This window comes from Pagrus major, chromosome 2 (genome assembly GCF_040436345.1).
Source record: "Pagrus major chromosome 2, Pma_NU_1.0".
Taxonomy (NCBI): domain Eukaryota; kingdom Metazoa; phylum Chordata; class Actinopteri; order Spariformes; family Sparidae; genus Pagrus; species Pagrus major.
Window position 1 is genome coordinate 20,795,507 of NC_133216.1, and position 18,459 is coordinate 20,813,965.

General features: G+C 41.7%; 4 protein-coding genes across 6 annotated transcripts in view; 2 read left to right on the forward strand and 2 right to left on the reverse strand.

Moving 5' to 3' along the window:
• Nucleotides 1–1,135: 1,135 nt before the first annotated feature.
• Nucleotides 1,136–3,536, reverse strand: mrpl44 (mitochondrial ribosomal protein L44). The gene is made up of 4 exons (XM_073487599.1): nt 3,328–3,536; nt 2,050–2,518; nt 1,732–1,910; nt 1,136–1,593 (listed from the first exon to the last, which is right to left on the reverse strand). The coding sequence occupies exons 1-4, from the start codon at nt 3,501–3,503 to the stop codon at nt 1,419–1,421; spliced, it is 999 nt and encodes a 332-aa protein (XP_073343700.1). The 5' UTR covers nt 3,504–3,536; the 3' UTR covers nt 1,136–1,418.
• A 263-nt stretch (nt 3,537–3,799) lies between these two features.
• Nucleotides 3,800–5,690, forward strand: dnaaf1 (dynein axonemal assembly factor 1). The gene is made up of 2 exons (XM_073495080.1): nt 3,800–4,742; nt 4,819–5,690. Exons 1-2 carry the CDS (start codon nt 3,800–3,802, stop codon nt 5,688–5,690), a joined length of 1,815 nt encoding a protein of 604 aa, XP_073351181.1.
• Nucleotides 5,691–6,760: 1,070 nt separating this feature from the next.
• Nucleotides 6,761–12,337, reverse strand: mffa (mitochondrial fission factor a). Of its 3 annotated transcripts, XM_073491913.1 has the most exons (8): nt 12,142–12,303; nt 11,250–11,467; nt 10,779–10,948; nt 10,569–10,660; nt 8,707–8,871; nt 7,679–7,735; nt 7,451–7,535; nt 6,761–7,350 (listed from the first exon to the last, which is right to left on the reverse strand). In XM_073491913.1, the coding sequence occupies exons 2-8, from the start codon at nt 11,461–11,463 to the stop codon at nt 7,219–7,221; spliced, it is 915 nt and encodes a 304-aa protein (XP_073348014.1). In that variant the 5' UTR covers nt 11,464–11,467; nt 12,142–12,303; the 3' UTR covers nt 6,761–7,218. The 3 variants fall into 3 exon arrangements, with proteins under 3 accessions (XP_073348014.1, XP_073348021.1, XP_073348028.1); XM_073491920.1 differs by lacking the exon at nt 8,707–8,871 and having other exon boundaries at nt 12,142–12,337; XM_073491927.1 differs by lacking the exons at nt 7,679–7,735; nt 8,707–8,871.
• An 891-nt stretch (nt 12,338–13,228) lies between these two features.
• Nucleotides 13,229–18,459, forward strand: part of egfem1 (EGF-like and EMI domain containing 1) — a 63,596-nt gene continuing 58,365 nt past the window's right edge. Inside the window, exons 1-4 of the mRNA XM_073488298.1 lie at nt 13,229–13,305; nt 14,352–14,486; nt 15,130–15,239; nt 15,373–15,477. Of these exons, the coding sequence (XP_073344399.1) occupies nt 13,229–13,305; nt 14,352–14,486; nt 15,130–15,239; nt 15,373–15,477 (427 nt within the window). The remainder of the gene's footprint in view (nt 13,306–14,351; nt 14,487–15,129; nt 15,240–15,372; nt 15,478–18,459) is intronic.

The following is an 18,459-nucleotide window of genomic DNA, read 5'->3' on the forward strand; positions in this document are numbered from 1 at the left end:
CTACTTCCGCTTTCGTTTAAATCCCGTTATGCAGATTACACCGCGTCTTTTCGAGTCACGGGCAAATAGAAGTGTCTTATACTCATTACGGTCAAATACGTTTGCACCGAATTTTTTCAGATTCCGGTTTGTTAAGCCAATTTTATCTAAAGCAGCACTGCGTCAACGACAGTATCGCCGCTGCGATGGCGTGTGTGTTCTGCGCAGTACGCAGTTTTGACCTGCGTCAATTGCGAAATCTTGCGTATATTCTTGTATGTGTATTTTTAGTTAATCTGTAGTTATCCGATATCAGAGTTATGTGGACAACATTACTGTACATAAAGAGGACGAGATGATTTATTCGAGGGGTTTCCCGTGTAAAACAGCGGATTCCAAAGGTTAGTCAAGGACATGAACTATCTTGTCTCTTACGTGAGATCTCTTTGGTTGTGCTCATGACAGTGCACATAGTCGTTCTTTAACACATTAGCGCCACTATGCGGATTATCATCGTCACTGCAACAGTATGACAATGCAAAGGGATTTGGAAGTGTGGCGTTGTTTCTTTTTAATTCAAATGTTTTTAATGCAGCAATTTCATTTCAGAAAGTAGCACAAAACAAATGTAGATTAAACCGTGCCTGCTGAAAGTCCCTGGATTTGTCAAGAAAAGAAAATTATGACATTGTAGAAAATGTATCTCTTGCCTTTAAGGATGAGGGCTCATCATGTCAGCTCTCTGCAGTGGTCGTGTTCAAAGATCCTACATGCATACCCTCTTTGTGATCTACACAAAAATACCCCCAGGAGGGTGAGTGTGTTTCTCTATGGCTTGAGCAGTTGAAGAACATGAAGCATCTTCAGAGATTTAGACTTTAGGTCAGTCAATTAATTGGGTATCATGAAGGTGTGTATGTAGGTGTGTGAATGATACTTTCCATCTGACAAAAAAATTACTTATTTAAAATTCTTAATGGAAATTCTTTAAATTCTTAGGCAGTAACCTACAAATTAAATGATGAAATGCAATGTATCAGAGAATGTTAAAAAATAATCTAGATATTAAATTTATATCAACACACTAATCTCTCATAAAAGCATACACAATATGAAAAAAAGTCATGATCCAAAAAACATGAACAAAGTAACGATGTACACATATTTATAACTTTTATTACAGATGAATAATATAACAAATGGCAATTATATTATTTACAAAGAACCAGATAAGGGCTATTTTCTGCTATGGACAACTGAACCTATACTGTAGGTCACTAGCCGAGGTAAGCTATGGAAGCAGTCGAACTGTGGACAATAAAGCTTATTTTGCTCTCCTTTGTCTGGGGGAACTGATGTTCAAATTGCCAACTGAAACAATAATGATCCATACAATCCACAGTCAGTCTCTAGTCCACAGCATGGGAGTTGTCACATCGTTAATTGCTGCTGACTGATTGAATTAGTGGCTGCTGATGCTGCTGTGGTGGAGAGAAGTCAGAGGGTCTGCGGTTGTCCGTGTAGCCGTAGATTTTACGGAGGGCCACGCGAGCCGCCTCTTCCTCAGCTGCAACGAGTGTCTCTCCTGGACCCTGAGCCAGAAGCTTCTTGTCGCTGAAACAGCACACAGGAAAACAAAACATTTTAAAACATCAAATATGTTATGAATCATGTCAACATGTCAACTCTGACTCCAAAAGCAAATATTTTTTGCCGTATTTCAGGCAACAGCATCCACAACAGCACCCATACCTGTATAAGCCCACAAAGTATAGTGGCAGGACAGTGCTGGCTCCAGCAGACCTGATGAGGCGAGGCTCTGGCAGAGGAACATTCCTCTTAGTAAGCTCCTCCACGAGTAGCCCCATGGGGTTGACAACTGTCCATATATCAAACAAGTCCTTCCCTATAAGCTGAGTCACCAGGAGATCCTAAGGAGAATGGGGAAGGTGAAGAAAAAGGAAAATGTCACACTTCTGTTCAAACAATTGAGCCAACTGAAGAATCTTAAGGTAGATAAACAATAGTGACTTTGAAACAATACAAAGCATTCTGCAGCACGCTTCTTACCCTGAGGAAAAATCCAGTTCGCTCTGCTCCACTGCTCTTCTCCAGTGCTCCAATCACTGCCATGAATGTATGATGAATCACATCATCAGGAACGGGGCACTCTGCACTCATGGTTAAGTCTTCAACGCCGAGATTTCTCGCTACATGGGCGACAACTGTTAAACTGGTAAGGTGCCCTACGATACTCTCCACCCCCTCACTCGGCAGGCTCGGGAAGCTGGCCCTGCACCAGTCAGTCAGGAAGCTTTTGGTGAAAGCAGCTCCCGTTGTACTCAGCTGAATGTTATCTTTCAGAACAAGAGCGGTGGCCTCAGAGTCCACGCCTAACCCCTGTCTCCTCTCTTGCTCTGCCTGCAGGTAACAGGGATTGATGAAGGCTGTTTTCAGAAGCTCTAGGGAGAAGTTCTCATGGAGGCGATTGCTGAAAGCCTGAACCTCAGCATGGTAATCCCAGTTTGGCTTTTGTGACCTGAAAGAAAGGCAAACATGGCTTGAGTCCTGACTTTGTCTACAACAAGATTTCAACTGTGTACAGAGATTCCCCTACCATTGCCTTGGGGATAAAGAAACCAAATATTCTATTTAGCCTATGTTATGTTGTGAATTATTCTCGCTCAGAGACCTTTATTTTGAAATTACGAGTTTGCTTTCACTTGTTACTCTGGTTCATGGCAACTCTTCGCGCTGCTGTAAGTGCAAGAGAAGCCTCATAACAACAATGAGTAATAATGGTATCTATCTAAAAACCTAAGTTGGCTGGACGTCGACCCCAAACGTCTGTATTTCGGCCCAAATATCTGCGTTTTTAACCTCCCCGCGGCGCATCCGCCCCCTGGAACATTCAACCTAGCGGAAACACTGAGGTCTTACATACTCGTGAAAGAAATAACGGCAGTAACTTCTGAAAAAAAGTGTCTGAGAATTAGTACAAAACTTTGTGCTTCAAAGTTACTATCAATGCATTTTTTTTTGTTGTTGATAAAATGGGACACAAACTGGTGCAAGAGAGGCGGCCAGACTTTCCTCCACCTGTGCAAAGGAACCATGTTTGCGAGCTCACCCCCGGGGTTCACATTAAAAACTATGGAAAATAGTAACCACGCACACGCTGCTACACAAGTCTGCATTAACAACGCATGTAATACAACTACAATATTTTCTATAACAAGCCTACTCAATCGGCTGCAATGGATAAACACACTGACATATATATAAAATACATTAATGGCCTTGAAGTGCTCTCTAGTGAGCTCTTGTGTTAGCTAACGTTAGCCTCACCGTGGCTTCGGCGGCGGAGGTCCTTCAAGCTTCAACTTCTTCTCCATGAGGTATGTGTACGCTTTCATCCATCGCTTCTTCTCTCTGACCTGTGTTATTGCTATGTTTCTGCAGACACGCTGACAATGAATGCCTAACGTTAGCGCACCACGATTTAGTATGTACCCAGACGCCATGTCGTTCAGTGACAGCGGAGTGCAACAGCTAAAACTGTCCGACACGGAACGAGAAACAACATCCGGTCAGCAAAGAAAGGGTTCTGACGTGATGAACAAGTGTTGCCATGGAGACCAACATAAACGTTGACTGTCGTTATTAAACGGAGCGGACTGCTGAGTGACATTTACGGGACTACACGTCTTATAAACTGCTGGAAAACACAAGAAAAGTACGTGTACATTATATATATTTCGCCCGCGGGATTAATTTGATATTTTTTTTTGCGATGTCTACTGTTAAAATACAGGAAACGATGGAAGATAAAGTAGTGCAGTCGACTCAAAAGGCAGGTGGAGATGCCGACACTACTTCAGTCAAAGATGGAGTGGATGCCATGACGAAGGATGGAGCTCAAAAAAACAAGGAAAATATCAAAAAACTGCTAAGCCCACCTCAAGAGAAACAGGAGAAACACTCAAGTCCAAGAATGACCAAGGGATTCCTGAAAGACCACTGTAAGCAGAACAAACTTTACATAACACCTTGCCTGAATGACACACTGTACCTGCATTTCAAAGGTTTCGCCACCATCGAGAACTTAGAGGAGTACACAGGACTGAAGTGCCTCTGGCTGGAAAGCAACGGGCTTCAACGCATTGAGAACCTGAATGCTCAAACTGATCTGCGCTGCTTGTTCATTCAGCAGAACCTCATCCACAAGCTGGAGAACCTGGGACCTCTGAAGAAGCTCTGCACCCTGAATGTCTCCAACAACTACATAACCATCATCGAGAACATCTCCTGCCTTCCTGACCTGAGCACCCTGCAGATCGCCCACAACAAGCTGAAGACTGTGAGGGACATAGAGCACCTGAGTCAGTGTCTGGCAATCAGCGTGCTGGACATGTCTCACAATCTGTTAGATGACCCTGAGATCCTGTCTGTACTTGAGGCCATGCCAGAACTGCGGGTGCTAAGCTTAATGGGAAATGAGGTGGTGAAGAAAATCCCATACTACAGGAAGACCATGATTGTGCGCCTCAAGCAGCTCACCTTCCTCGATGACCGCCCTGTGTTCCCCAAAGACAGGGCATGTGCAGAGGCTTGGGTGGTGGGAGGGCTGGAAGGGGAGCGTAAAGAGAGGGAGCAATGGGAGACACGAGAAAGGAGGAAAATTCAGGACAGCTTGGACAGCATTGCGGAGATTAGAAAGAAAGCCCTGGAGAGGCGACGCCTTCGAGAGCTTCAGGAGAAAGGTAAGCTTTCTACTACTAAGATCCTAGAGTAAATATGGATTTGCATCTTCTAACAATACAATCTACTCAATTTCAGGGGTGACTGAGACTCCATGTGAGGAAATCCACACCCAGATCTCGACTTCATCACAAGGAGAGAAGATCCAAGCCTTTGTCGAGGACAGCCTGGATGTCCATGAAGAGCAACCAACACAGGCGCCCAATGAACATCAGCCAAACAGTGAACGTCTAGAAGCAGAGCAGCCTGGTCAACAGAGAGAGCAGTTAGTGAAAGATGACCAGGACAAATCAGAGATAAAGCAGCTTGTGATGGAAGAGAAAGAAGGGGTGGATTCAGAGAACTCACCCCAAGAGAAAGAAAGTATTGCAGGAGAAGCAGAAGATAAACAACAAAACCTGACACGTGGAATCCAGTTCATGAGAGATGAAGCAGAGAGCAAACACAAGTCAGAAAAGAAACAGCCTTCTCCGGTCAGGGAAGCCCCTCCTGAAGCAGACGAGGTTGTACCACTAGCACACGGTCCTGGACCACTGGTTACAGAGCTGGACGATGAAGAGCAGCTGGAAACCATTGACCTTCCACCACTTCGCTCACTGCGTATCGATGACCTGCCCGATCTAGAAGACTTGGACACAGATGACTTCACAGCGATGTTCTCTTCTCAGCAAATGTTCACACCAAAAATAGAGGTCATATCAGGAGGTGATGATGAGGATGAACCTACTGGGAATCAGAGTGAGGGCGTCTCCAACTTTAGTCCAGGTGGGGATTCACTGTACATACTGAGTGACTGCGACGAATCAACTGAGCTCTCCAGCAAGTCTTCATCATTGGTGTATTCAGACGAATGGGACGCCCTTGAGCCACTCGTTTTTGCACCAGTGAGGAAGTCCGAAACAATCCAAACATCCTCTCCACCACGCTGCCTGATTGAGGAGCTGGAATGATGCATTCTTTTGTCGGATTAAAGTCATAAACCACAGGACACGACTTCAAATCAAATACGTCTTGATGCTGACAAGCAATAGACTGGCTATGTGAGATCATTTAATGCCCAATCAGAGCAAATATTTAATTACAAAAAAAAAGTATATTTAGCAGTTAAAACTAGTGAAAAGTAATTGATTGTCAAGCATATTTGTGTTGAAGAATTTCAAAGACATTTTGTGTATATGGTTAATTGTAACACTGTGTGAAAACAGTAAGAATAAATCTTACTCCATCTGTAGTTTTCTTTCATGTTTTCCTGTATTGGCTATAATAGCTTCATACCTTCTTTTAGGGTAATACAAAACTGAATGGCTAGATTATCACTATTTTTAATCTCTTTTTCACTAGCTCAACTGACTTAAGTACTTTTCCAGTGTATCTAAAGCAGGGGAGCCCAGATTTTCTCCCCTCGGAGGGCCAAAGCTGAAACTTAACAGTGGACCATGAGTCATAAGCAAAAGCCATTGTATTATATTATTAAGATGCAAAATGGTACTGTGAGGAAGCCCTGAGAGGCAAGTGAGAAAAAAAAATCTGGTGATCCAAATTAACTAAAAAAAATCAAAAGAATGTAAAGAAATAACAGTTTTGACTATTTGACATCTGTATTTTGTATTCCAGATATTTACATAAGTGAGCCTGCCAACCAGCCTGTCTTGGTCCAAAGCTCCTGTGCTAGCTGTACAAACACCAACACTCCCCTGGTGCCCCAAGCTCCACACTCAGACCTCTAGCTGCGTAGCTAACTGAGATCAAAGCAGCTACAGTTAGCAGCATTTAGTAGTGATATGCTGCCCCGTTTGTCTGGAGTATGAATGTGACGGGCGGCCAATCCTTACATATTGCACCTTTAACATATAGTAATATCAATTTATGTAAAAATCCAAAAAACATTAACATAAGGAAGAAATTGTGGTTTCAAATGGCAAAGGCAAATGTGAGATATGTGTTCCTTTTTCAAATAACACAATTATAGTTATGTGTGTATGTCACTTAAGGCATCAATAAAAACACAACACTCCATACGTATGGTTTTACTAAATTGTATTACATTTCCCAGTTCAAGTCACATATTTCTCTGTCAGCAATAAATATTCAACATGTTACATCCCAACACCGCACCTCCATTTACCTATATTGGTAAACTACGATATACTGTATCTCTGGTTGAGTTCTCCCCAAAGCTCTGAGTGAAATGAATACATATTTACAGCAAGTCATGCTTAGCATTGAGCAAGAAGATTTGTAATAAGAACAAAAACGTGAGAAAACATGAGACAGGGTGAAATAAGAGTAAAAAAATAAAACTGTACATGTATTAAATTAACAAAATCAAAATATCAGCCTTGTGGGCAACAGGCCTTGAACACGTGTCAAGGTCCTGAACACACAGGGACTGAGTGCAGCGAGTAGCTAACATTTGACACGTGGAATAGGGGACAGTGCGTTCTTCCTTCACGGTGACGGCAGCAACACAGGACGGCTCTAACGTCGCAACCACACCCAGGTGTTGACGAGCCAGAAAGCTACGGTGACCGAGTACAGGATCATCTCTCGCTTTGCTCGCTCCTTGTTCTCCTCCTCCAAATGTTGGAGTCTCCGGTTCAACTTGATGAGCTAGAGGTAGATAATTAAAAATATGTTTTCTCAGTCACAGGCATGTCACGATTAGCTCTCACTCTACAAGATGGAGGTAGTGTATTTATTAAGAACCAACCTGACGTCGAAGTGTTGTTGCATCAACCACAGTCATGTCATCAGGCCCTCCGTCCAGTGTGGCCTCATATGTTGATAACGCAAGCCTGGAAAAGAGACCCACACAGCGCGATTCACCATTTTAATAGATGATTTTAATGCTATTTCTTGACTCGAAATGAGAATGGAAGGTAGGAAAGGATGAGGAAAAGGACAAAGGATCAGAATGAAGATAACCAGGTGAAGTTACCTGGATTCATGCAGGGGGTTGGAGCTCGAAGCCGACCCCCCTCGCAGTGATGGTTTGCTACAGAGGTGGGGAAAGACAGGGTTGGAAGAAGGGAAAAATAAGAGAGATAGAGCAACAAACACATGGTACAGTGTTGCAAACATGCACACACCTTGAACGTCCTTGGCATAACTACAGTTATTGTGTTGTCCTGGAAACCATCAGGCTAAGCATGTGGTCTTAAAAGAGACTTATTTCTTTATTCTTCGAAAACAGATCACAAAATTTGAAAGAAGTGATTTTCAAAAACCTTTCCCCTACCAGACGAGAGGCTAAGAGTGTGAAACAAAGTTTTGCCAATCAAACTTCTGAAGTGGGCAGAGTGTGAATACACACTAGTGATATTTGAAGGTCTTTCTTTCTGCTTTCACCTTCCTCATGGAGTTGAAAGTAGCAAAACCCTGAAGAAGGCATGAGCTAAAATGTGTATGTGAGTATTTCACACTGCACACTGTCAATTTATTTACAGTTTTCCTGATACAACAAATTTCCTCAAGGGGATCATTAACTTTTTTTCAAAGTGAAATCTAAATCTAAAATGGCTGACAAGGCCTAGTACAACTTTTAATAATTCACCTGAATAGCTCCGACAAGAATGAACTCTGCCTACCAGCAATAGGTCGAACTTTTGAGAAAAGCCACGGATTGGACAGGCACACAAGGCAAAATGGCTACATTTACACTTTAACTAATACATGCTGTATTAATATTGTTATTGAATGTTACAAATAGTCAGTTAGAAAATGTTAATGTTATGTTTGAGCCTTTCACAAAAACACTCCCAATATAGCTGAGGGCCAAACAACATTTCAGAAATAGCACCCCCTCCCCTTAAAAGCAGGGTGGCTGTGAAGCAGAAATCAAAGTAGATCTAATGAGGCTTTGAAGAAGTAAACACAACTGATGCAGCCTGTGTTGTCCTCTCTGACCGATATCTAGTAAGCCAATTTTTTTCAAAGCAAAAAATGACCGAATGATTGGGAGGTCACCTGCGAGGGTTCTCATCCAAGACCTCCAGGACTTGCTGGTAAGCCCGACGTGTAGTGGACTGGATGAAAGATAGAACACCGCTAGCGCTGTACAGGTTGTGTTCTTCCTCAGTCACGGTGAGAGGGGGGCAAGGGTGGACAGTGGCTGGGGGGGACGGGGTCGCACTGTTCAGTGAACACCATTAAGAGCAGCCAATTCGGAGGGAAAGGGAAGAAAAAAGACAACAGAGGAAAGAAAGGAAGGAGGAAGGAGAGGGAGAGAAATAAGGAAAAGAAACTGTCTTTGGTTTTACTGACTTTGTAAAAACTGCAACCGAGTGAAAGTGAACAAAGGTAATGTTGCAATAAAAGCTGGAGATTTAACCTGCCAACCACTAATAGTGCTTTACTAGCATATAATACACTCAACAAAACACAGAAACAGAAGAGGAGATGTGATCTTACGGAAGCAAATGAGTCAAATATTGGTTCGATTATAATCACGTGCAATTATCTTGAGGAAAGTGATTGGGACATTAATTATGGAAGCCCTAAAGGGCCATGCATTCATACATTTTATTTCCTCCGTTTTCCTGTGATCACGAGTTAATTTCATTTGTTTTCTCGAGATCTCGAGTTATTATCTCGAAATAACAACTGCCGTTTTCCCGAGATAACAGGATAATTTTCTCGAGATCTCGAAACTTTGTTTTCCCGAGATAACGATATAATTAATTCGAGATAATGACTGTGATATGATAGGCCTGAGATTATGGAGACGCCCAGGACCTCGTAGCTGGTAAGCTATGTAGTTAACGACGACATCAGGCTCACTTAGATTGCGCCGCCGATACAGCTGAAGCCTTGCTAACCTCTTTTTAGATTACGCACACTAATGTGTATATTATCTGTAATAGCGAGGCATAATGTTATTTCAGCCTGTGTCAGGCCTTGATTGAAAAGATATGTGACGCGGTGATCGATATGCTCCTGCTCCTCTGACATTGCTACACTGAATGATGTTTCCTGCAATGATTTAATATACTACACTATCGTTTTGTTTTCTCAAGAATTAATTATATCGTTATCTCGGGAAAACAAAATTTCGTTATCTAGAGATAATTATCCCGTTATCTCGGGAAAACGGCAGTTGTTATTTCGAGATAATAACTTGAGATCTCGAGAAAACAAATGAAATTAACTCGTTATCATGGGAAAACGGAGGAAATAAAATGCATGGCCCTTTAGGGCTTCCGTAATTAACAGTGTTTTTGCCGCAGAATTATAAAATTCTCTATATGTGCAAATACCAAGTCCCAATCTAATATTTATAATTTTCTACCTAAAAAGCTTCTGAGCTGCATGTTGTGCAAGACTGGCCATCATTCAAATAGGTAAAGCTTATCTAGATATTCTTGACATCTGAATAGCTTGCATTAATAATTTATACCCTGCATCAGAATTTTCCGTTAATGTTTTTCTTTTTTTCATTGTTTTGTTTCCGACAGTGTTGCAGAAGAGGGGAAGTGTTGCCTTCAAGTGTGTTTATAGACTAAATGGCAATATTTTTCATCATTTCTTCAGCAATCTCAAAATCACTTAACGTTTTTAAATCTTTAAAGGATCAAATCAAAACTGATTAGAACATCAAACGTTTAAATTCATGGTGTTAATGGATCAGTGTCAGCAACAAATAGAGCTGAATTCCCACACCAAAACAGCAAACAACGCCAGTGACACCAGACAACCAGCCACGTCACAAAGACAAAGGGACGGAAGCAATCATAAACCAAAAGAAAGATTCAACATGCCAGTGCATGCATGTAGGTGATAAGATGGAGCTGGTAGCAAGCTAACGATGGCATATCCACAACCATACTCACGCAGAATCATTGTGGGCCAGCTGACTGTTATAACGAGCAGCCGCATTCTCGCTGGCTGAGCGTTCCCGCCGTAATCGTCCTTGGGGCCGCAACTACAAGGAGTAAGGGCAATGGATTTATTCGATTATTGTTTACTGTAAGGAAATTATTTCAGTCTGTAAGAGAATTTTATTCCTCTAGTAATGGACAATTGATTGCTTTATCACTTACCACCTCCTCGCTGTCTGGAGCTGCTCGCTGCTCCTCCTCCAGGAAGTCCAGGGGCCGCTCATTGAGGGTGAGGACTCTGGGTGGAGTCTTCAGTGATAGGCTGTCTAGTGGTGTCGACTGGATTAGGTCCAGGTCTCTGGGTCTGGGGAACTGGGGGTCATTACTGTCTCCTGACAAAGGAAATGAGCGATTGATGCATTTTCTACCTTTCTCAGATTATATAATATGCTGTGATTTTAAGGCTAAAGTTGATTGAGGACTTTTATATTCACAGGTTATTGACATGATACTAATGCTGATTATTAACAGGGATGGACAAAGTCCTGATCCACTGATAGAGGCTTATCTTGTATCTGTGGTCAAAGCAAAGTTACTTAGTTTGATTACAGTCAGCTGACAGGTTTGTATGCAATAAAAGATGTTGAACATCATAGAAAACCCAGCCCCCCACATACACAACAGTATACTGACCTGCAACTACAATTCTCTCTGGGACTTGCATTATGACACTGTGGTGGACATCCTGAGATCCTACATTAGGGACTTCATGGGCTTGAGAACCCACTTTGAGCATCTCAGGGATGCGCATCCTCTGGCTGATCCCTTCGGTGTACTCCAGCTCATACTGGATTCGGTTCATCTCGGCCATCTCTGCCGTGGGGGAAGGGAATGCTGCTGCGTTCATTTGGCTGCGTGGAATGATTTGTTCAGCAACACAGAGCTGATTGTTAGTCACAAAAAGGTCACAGAGGTCAGAAAACTAGACAATATGATAGACAGGTGTGTTCTGACTTCATCTCCTGTTGAACTTCTAACACTACATGCCTACTGGCACTTATAACTCATCTGCAGCTACTACACAGTAGATCACAAAACCAAAATCTTATCAGTGAACTCCCAAGACAGTATCGGTGAGGCTGACGAGTAGCCGGGAGCAAGAAATGGAAAATTGCTCGTGACACAATCATATGACGATAACTTAGTGTCTTCTGACTTTGCAGACGAACACAAAGAGAGGCTACATTTACTAGTTTGACTGAGTCAGATAGGAGCTGCTACAGCTCCTGCTTGCTTTACAGCATTTGTATCTTCTTTAACATGATTGCTAACATAATGCTAATATCAACGATGACAACATTCAAGTGGCTAATCAAGTAAAGCTAATACAGTACTTTTTTGATTAGGTACTGATCACAACCTAACATTCACCAGTGTTTGCAGTTATTAGTAACCTGCTGCTGTTTAGCTCGGTGGTTTGAATCTCCCAACAAAATCCTGAAGCTAATGTCAAATGAGGTTAGACAGCTAACTAGACAACATATTAGCGCCATTTCAAGCTAGCGCGTTGGTTTCGTTTTCTTACCGTTTGGTTTGATGCCAAAGATAGCTACTTATCCGAAGAATAACTATGAAATCCTAACGGAAATAAAAACGTATATATAAACACTCAGAATGGTCCGGTTAAATGTACGTATTACAGATGATGAAGCTGTCAAACATCTCCTTGTGTTGATACGAGAGAGGAGCCTCCTCTCTTCTTCCTCTATCTGTTCTCCAAACAGGAAGTAAAAGCTCAGGAGGAAGTGACGTCACTTGCACCGAGCGCTGAAATTAAAAGTTTGCTTACATTTAAAGTAATTAAATTACATTTATTTTGTATATAGGCTATACATTTTAATTTATTTACTTTATTTTCAAGTCTCATGTTATCTCTAGTGGATATTCATATTGTATAATACTGTTTTTTTTTTAAACTTTCTTTTATTTGTACAGTGCTGTTTTTGTACTTAAGCTGCTGTGACACTTTAATTTCCCTGAGTGGAATCAATTAATTAAAATAAAATATTAGCACACAAAATGTCATCATATAAATCATGCAGGTTGACATTTATTGATTCATATATGTAGGCTATGGAATAAAATAAACAGTGTATGCCATACAATCACGTCCTATCCCGTCCAGGGATCAGTTATATCAGTACCTCTCGGCCCGCATTATACTCAAAGGTGTTTCTTCTATATCTATAATGCATAATCCACTGTCGTTTCCATTGAATAGTTCGGCAGAATTTCTCAAAACTAAGAGAAAACCTTTAGCGAGAGTTTATTTTAGATAAAACGGAACATTTGATCGCATCATGTGTTCACGCACAGGTCAATGTCGCGGGGGGTTTTGGGAGGTGGCCCCCTCAGTGACTGTGGGTGGTGCGTTCACCAGGAGCCATTCAAATGCTGCGATTGACATGAGACAAGTCGTCCCTCTGCAAGACCAGTGAGTAAACGGGAAATCACGTCTGGATCTGGGGGAGATATCAATGCAAGACAAACACCAACTTCTGAGTCATGTCCCCAAGCGGACTTAACGTAGCTGCCAGGATGCTCTTCATCTGATGGACACAGAGGCTGCGCCGATTCACTGCTTCTCTCCGTCTGTGTAACTGGCTGAAATAATGTTCCCGGATATTTTGTGTGTGATATTATTCAGCACCATGCACGTCGCATCATCCTTGGAGCTGCAGCCTGGCATGTAAGTGACGCTTTTCATTCGCCACTGTTTTTAGTTTAGCACTCAGCCTATTAGATTTTATTGAATAATCAGCTGAATGAGAAAGTTTTACTTTTACATGCTTTGGCGTAAGACAGAAGCAACGTGTCGCAGCCTGCATAACAGAAGGACAAAAACAGTTGTGTTTTTCTATAAATAATAGATAATAAATCAATAATAACTGTTGCTTTTGTCTGTATTTCTGTTATAGTTCAATCTGTTCAATGTCCACTAGGAGTCGCTCTTTCAGGTCCCCTATGAGGATGGATGTGTGTTTAATAGCACTGCTATAACGTGCTTCTGCATAATAGCTTTCAATGGCATGTGTTATTTCTTTTGTTGCACTGTAGCAGACCAGAGGTTTCTGAATTTAAATAGCCTGTCTTGGACATGATTGAGGGAATCGTTTTCATTACCAGAGAAGGCGAATACTTCCTCTAATTAACTTCAGGCTGCTCTGTATTGAAGCCAGATGTTTATGGAGGACACCTCTGGATAGTTTAGGGTACCTGCACTGACAACACAGACGTGCGCTGCACAGTGCAAACCTCTGTGGCTGCTGTATAATGATCATACACACTTCAATGCGTGCACGCACATGAACATGCAAACAACTCCGGAGAGTAGGAAACTTAATTTCCTGTGGAATTTCTTCAGTTATTTATTGCCTGCTGTAGGCAGTGTCCAAACAATGGGCTGTTTTTTATTGTTTTTTATCTGGACCTTAATTAAACATACTGCACCGATGAGGAAGCTGTATAATTGTTTGACAATGTGCGATGAGCTGATGTTAATCCAACTGAACATGTGAAGAACATGTGGAAGCTCCTGTCTGTTGGAGCGCATATAAGGGAAGATCTACAGCCCTTCTCTGAAATAAATCAAGCAATTAAACATATTATATACAGCAATAAAAACAGTCACTTAACAGTTAATAATGATGTTTTTATTGCTGTTTTTTTTTCTGTCTGAACTAACGTTTTGTGATGCATCTGTCCATTATTTTTCTGTGTGTTATCCACTCACAGGCCAAATGTTTGTGCTGACCAAGAGATGTCCATGTTGGGGGGGCGTCAGCCTTGTGTCCAGGCTTTTACCCGCATGGTTAAGGTGTGGAAACAGGGCTGCACCAGCCACAGATGGTGTATGGGCTACGAGAGAAGGTAAAAGCAAAAAATACTCACACTGCACATACACTATATCAATGAGCATTACTGTTCCATGAAGATGTTTCATTCATAAGCACAGTCATGATGTCATGATGAATCTGAGCTTTTCTGATCAAGAGCCATTTTTATAAGCTCTACTGGGATGACTTTGGATGGAAAACCTCTCTTTCTCTTTGACTGCTCAGTGGAACTGGAGATCATAGTCTTGAAGTCATCTTAATAAGACACACGGCAGCTGTGGATATACAACACTGGTCTCATTCTAAAAATGCCTGCTAACACCACACATATAATCGACGTATTGAGATCATTCTGAGCTGTATGAGTGAGTTCTTGATACCTATAAACATTTGCAGTGGCGGACTCAGGATTATTGAGGGGAGGGGGTGAAAAAAAGGGCACTACATGCATTCCAGTTTTTTCCACTTGAAGGGCACCCTAGAGGGAACTTTATCATCCTATGTGTTATCTATAGGGCATCTGAGAAGGCAGTTTTGTGCAGTGACTTGAGATAATAAAGGTTATAGTCTTTACAGGGCATATTATCTTCATTAATATGTTGATAATATGAGTTAATCTATAAAGGAACTTCCTGAAAATCCTCTTATGTGACTATAACAGAATTTCTCCTCCCCAGGACAGCATACTACACAGCTTACAAACAGGTGTACAGCATGGATTTGCACACAGTCTATAAGTGCTGCCCAGGCTGGACTCGGATGGGTAAAGAGATGGGATGTCTGCACAGTGAGTAACAGCATTTTACATCACATATGACTAGTTCTGTTGTATCAGTTTGATATTTAATGCAACAATTTAGCTGAAATCATGTCAAGTCACATACATCAGCAGCCTTATGGTTGGTATGTGGTATCTGCAGGGCTGTGTAGTGCGAACACATGTTTCAATGGAGGCCAGTGTGCAGAGACCGGAGACCAGATATGTCAGTGTCCACTGGGCTTCAAAGGGACGCGCTGCCAATATGGTGAGTTTTCATTCCCACCTGATAGAAAGTGGTGTTGTTGATGTTTATAAACCTTCATACTCCATTCCTTTGCAATAAGGGAGTCTGTGTACAGCAATAAGCTGAGTGCAGCTTTGTGAGCCAGTGAACTGACTTACATCTTCAGAGGACAACATGTTGTTAAAGCTTTAATTGGCCAGGCTCAGGCCTTATGCTTTCACTTTGCACAAGCAGAATGAGCCTGTAGTGAAGCTGTGATTGGATGAGGCTGCTCTGTGGGGGTCTCTGGGTAGTTAAAGGTAGAAGGAGTGCTCTCTGGGAGGAATGGTTTCCTTTGAAGGCTACAGCCTGGAGTGCTGTGGCTAACTGAGCTGAGCCTCCACTCTATAAAAACTGCATGGTAATGAGGGTATATGCACTTCTGGTTTCATATGGTCTCATAAGAGAGAAGAAGTATAGAACAAATGTTGTCACATATGACAATATTTCAGGAATAGTAGTCCAACATTTCAGATTAGTTTTAAAGAATGGCAAGGAAAAGGGAAATACGCATATTCATGCTCTGATAAGACGAGACGAGAAGATCAATACCACTCTCACATATGAGCGGCAAATATGAAGCTACAGCCCGCAGCTGCTTAGCTTAGCTTGCCTTAACCTGGCTCTATCAAACGACAACAAAATCCATCTACACAGTATATTTTGTTTGTTGTTCAAAAATGAAAATTTGATATTTTATGATGGGCCATGTTGTGGACTGTGTCTTTGCCAGGAGCAGATTTGAGCAGAATTAATTGCCAACTATTTTGATAACTGATTTTCTGTGGGAAAAAAACCCAGTCAAAATTCTTTAATTTCAGCCTCTTAAATGTGAATATTTTCTGGTTTCGTTACTCCTCTGTGACAGGAAACTGATCTTTGGGTTGTGGGTAGGAGAAGACATTTGAGGACATCATTTTGGAGTACATTTTTCACAATGTTCTGACATTTTATAGACCAAACAACTGGTAAATTAATGAAGAAAAATAATTAATAGATGAATTAATGCCCTACTTTGGAGGTGCTGGTCGGTGGACACACCTTTGGAAAAAAACCTGGTTCCAGTCTTTGGGCCATGTTAAGCTAACTGGCTGCTGCCTGTATAATAACTGTACTGTACAGATATCAAAGTGGTATCAGTGCTCTTATCTCAGGCTCCGCTAGAATTTGTAAGCCAAATCTCAAACAATTCACATATTATCACTGGTGAAATCCTAAAACATGATAGTGCCCACGTGGATGCCCCTCCAGTGGACAAAACTTGGTAAAGTGCCCTGTGATATATCATGACTTTCTGCGTGCTGGTGGTGGAAGAGTTCGAGGTCACAAACAAAAACCTGGTTTCTGGTAAACTCTTACAGTAAGCAGTAAACAAAACCTGATTGTCTCTCTTGTCTCTGAGCGTTGTGTCGTTACCCTCAGCGTCTGTTCTTTCTACTGACCAAACCCCTCCGCTCTATGTCAACACACACACAGGAGGATGGTTGTTAGTGTTTTGGAAGTTTCCCGCTGAGACAGAATGGTGAATGGAGCATAGTTGGTTCCTGCCCCCCACATGCCTGCAAACACACACACACACACACACACACACACACACACACACACACACACACACACACACACACACACACACACTGCATAGGCTTTCCTGTTTGATTCCTTGACTTTCCCAGGAGGAAGGGTCTTCCTGCCGGGGCCTTTAAACAGCTCCTCCTCTTGCTCAGACATTTCACAGGAACGTGTCGTTGTTTGTTAGAGGTAGCTCTCCCGTGCGTTTGTTTTGACACGGGCTCTTTGTTTTTCACACTTCGGAGTGACAGATAGGGATACATATTAGATCTAATCAGAACTTCTCTTTCTCTCTTGCACATCCTGTGCTTCAAACTCATCTTGCTCTTCTCTTTTCGTCAAACGTTTTTCCTTCTCTCATCTCTCTAGACAGATTTATCCTCACTCCTCTGCCAGAGTCATTATACAAGGAGAGAGTCAGCCAAGTTCCTGTGCTCAGCCAGGTTCCTTCACTGAACCTCTGCTATGTGCGGAGACATATACCCCAATAATCCTGTGCTGAAGGAGTTTGAGTTAAGCTATTTAGAGCTTTTTAGCTGTATTCTCTCCTCCAAAAAGAAAGACAATAATAACAAAATACAGTTTCAGAATCCTTTTGGAAAATCTTGAAGGTCCGTATTACTTCTACTATCATAGTGTTTTCAACCATGGACTGTATCCCACAAATGAAGACACACAAGTGTGACTTGTTTCCATGTTGTTGTTTTTTTTCCAGGACCCAAAAATAAACCTGGCTACATCAGTAGTATTAACAATTCTGACAAATCTATGGACTGCTGATAATGATAGGGGGGCAGCAACAATGATTTGTTATTGTAAGATATTTAATGTTGACATTTCTGCATTAAAATGTCTAAAAACTGTTTAAAAAAAAGAGAGTGAGGAAGGAAGCTGGTGAAAGTGACTACACAAAAAGTGCATAAGACTTTGATACATTACCTCGTCTGTGAACATTTCTGCCTGAGTAACTACAGATAGCTTCTCATCAGTGATGATGGTTGTTCAACAATGAGGACAACAACTCCCATGATCCCATGCTACTTCATGACATCATCAAACTACGTCTTCTGTTATCTTTATTTTGATTGAGAGACCCCTAGTAGCAGAAAATACATGCTGTGTGTTTAAGGCTTCTTACTTTGAAATAAGGCTAATTAAATACATTATACACAAAGTGTTAACATAAATGGTAAATTGAGCAATGGGCCATTAACCAACCCTTGATTTATTCCTTGATGGACACTTGCTCTGTGTGTGTACAGTGAATATCAGGCATGTAATGTACATTCCAGCAATACATAATTACCATGAGAGACTGAAACCATAGTTCAACCTGTGAACCTGGATAACTGTATGTTCACGCTGGGTTTCACCAGGGAATCCTCTTTAATATTA

What these genes read in the sequence shown, in the direction of transcription:
- mrpl44 (XM_073487599.1), bottom strand. Translation starts at nt 3,503, where the DNA reads ATGGCGTCTGGGTACATACTAAATCGTGGTGCGCTAACGTTAGGCATT. An exon ending in GAACTGGATTTTTCCTCAGG is followed by an intron (nt 1,911 to 2,049) that starts GTAAGAAGCGTG and finishes CATTCTCCTTAG; the next exon opens with GATCTCCTGGTGACTCAGCT. An exon ending in TACTTTGTGGGCTTATACAG is followed by an intron (nt 1,594 to 1,731) that starts GTATGGGTGCTG and finishes GTGCTGTTTCAG; the next exon opens with CGACAAGAAGCTTCTGGCTC.
- dnaaf1 (XM_073495080.1), top strand. Translation starts at nt 3,800, where the DNA reads ATGGAAGATAAAGTAGTGCAGTCGACTCAAAAGGCAGGTGGAGATGCC. An exon ending in TCGAGAGCTTCAGGAGAAAG is followed by an intron (nt 4,743 to 4,818) that starts GTAAGCTTTCTA and finishes ACTCAATTTCAG; the next exon opens with GGGTGACTGAGACTCCATGT.
- mffa (XM_073491913.1), bottom strand. Translation starts at nt 11,463, where the DNA reads ATGAACGCAGCAGCATTCCCTTCCCCCACGGCAGAGATGGCCGAGATG. An exon ending in AGAGAGAATTGTAGTTGCAG is followed by an intron (nt 10,949 to 11,249) that starts GTCAGTATACTG and finishes TTCCTTTGTCAG; the next exon opens with GAGACAGTAATGACCCCCAG. An exon ending in AACCCCCTGCATGAATCCAG is followed by an intron (nt 7,536 to 7,678) that starts GTAACTTCACCT and finishes TCTCTTTTCCAG; the next exon opens with GCTTGCGTTATCAACATATG.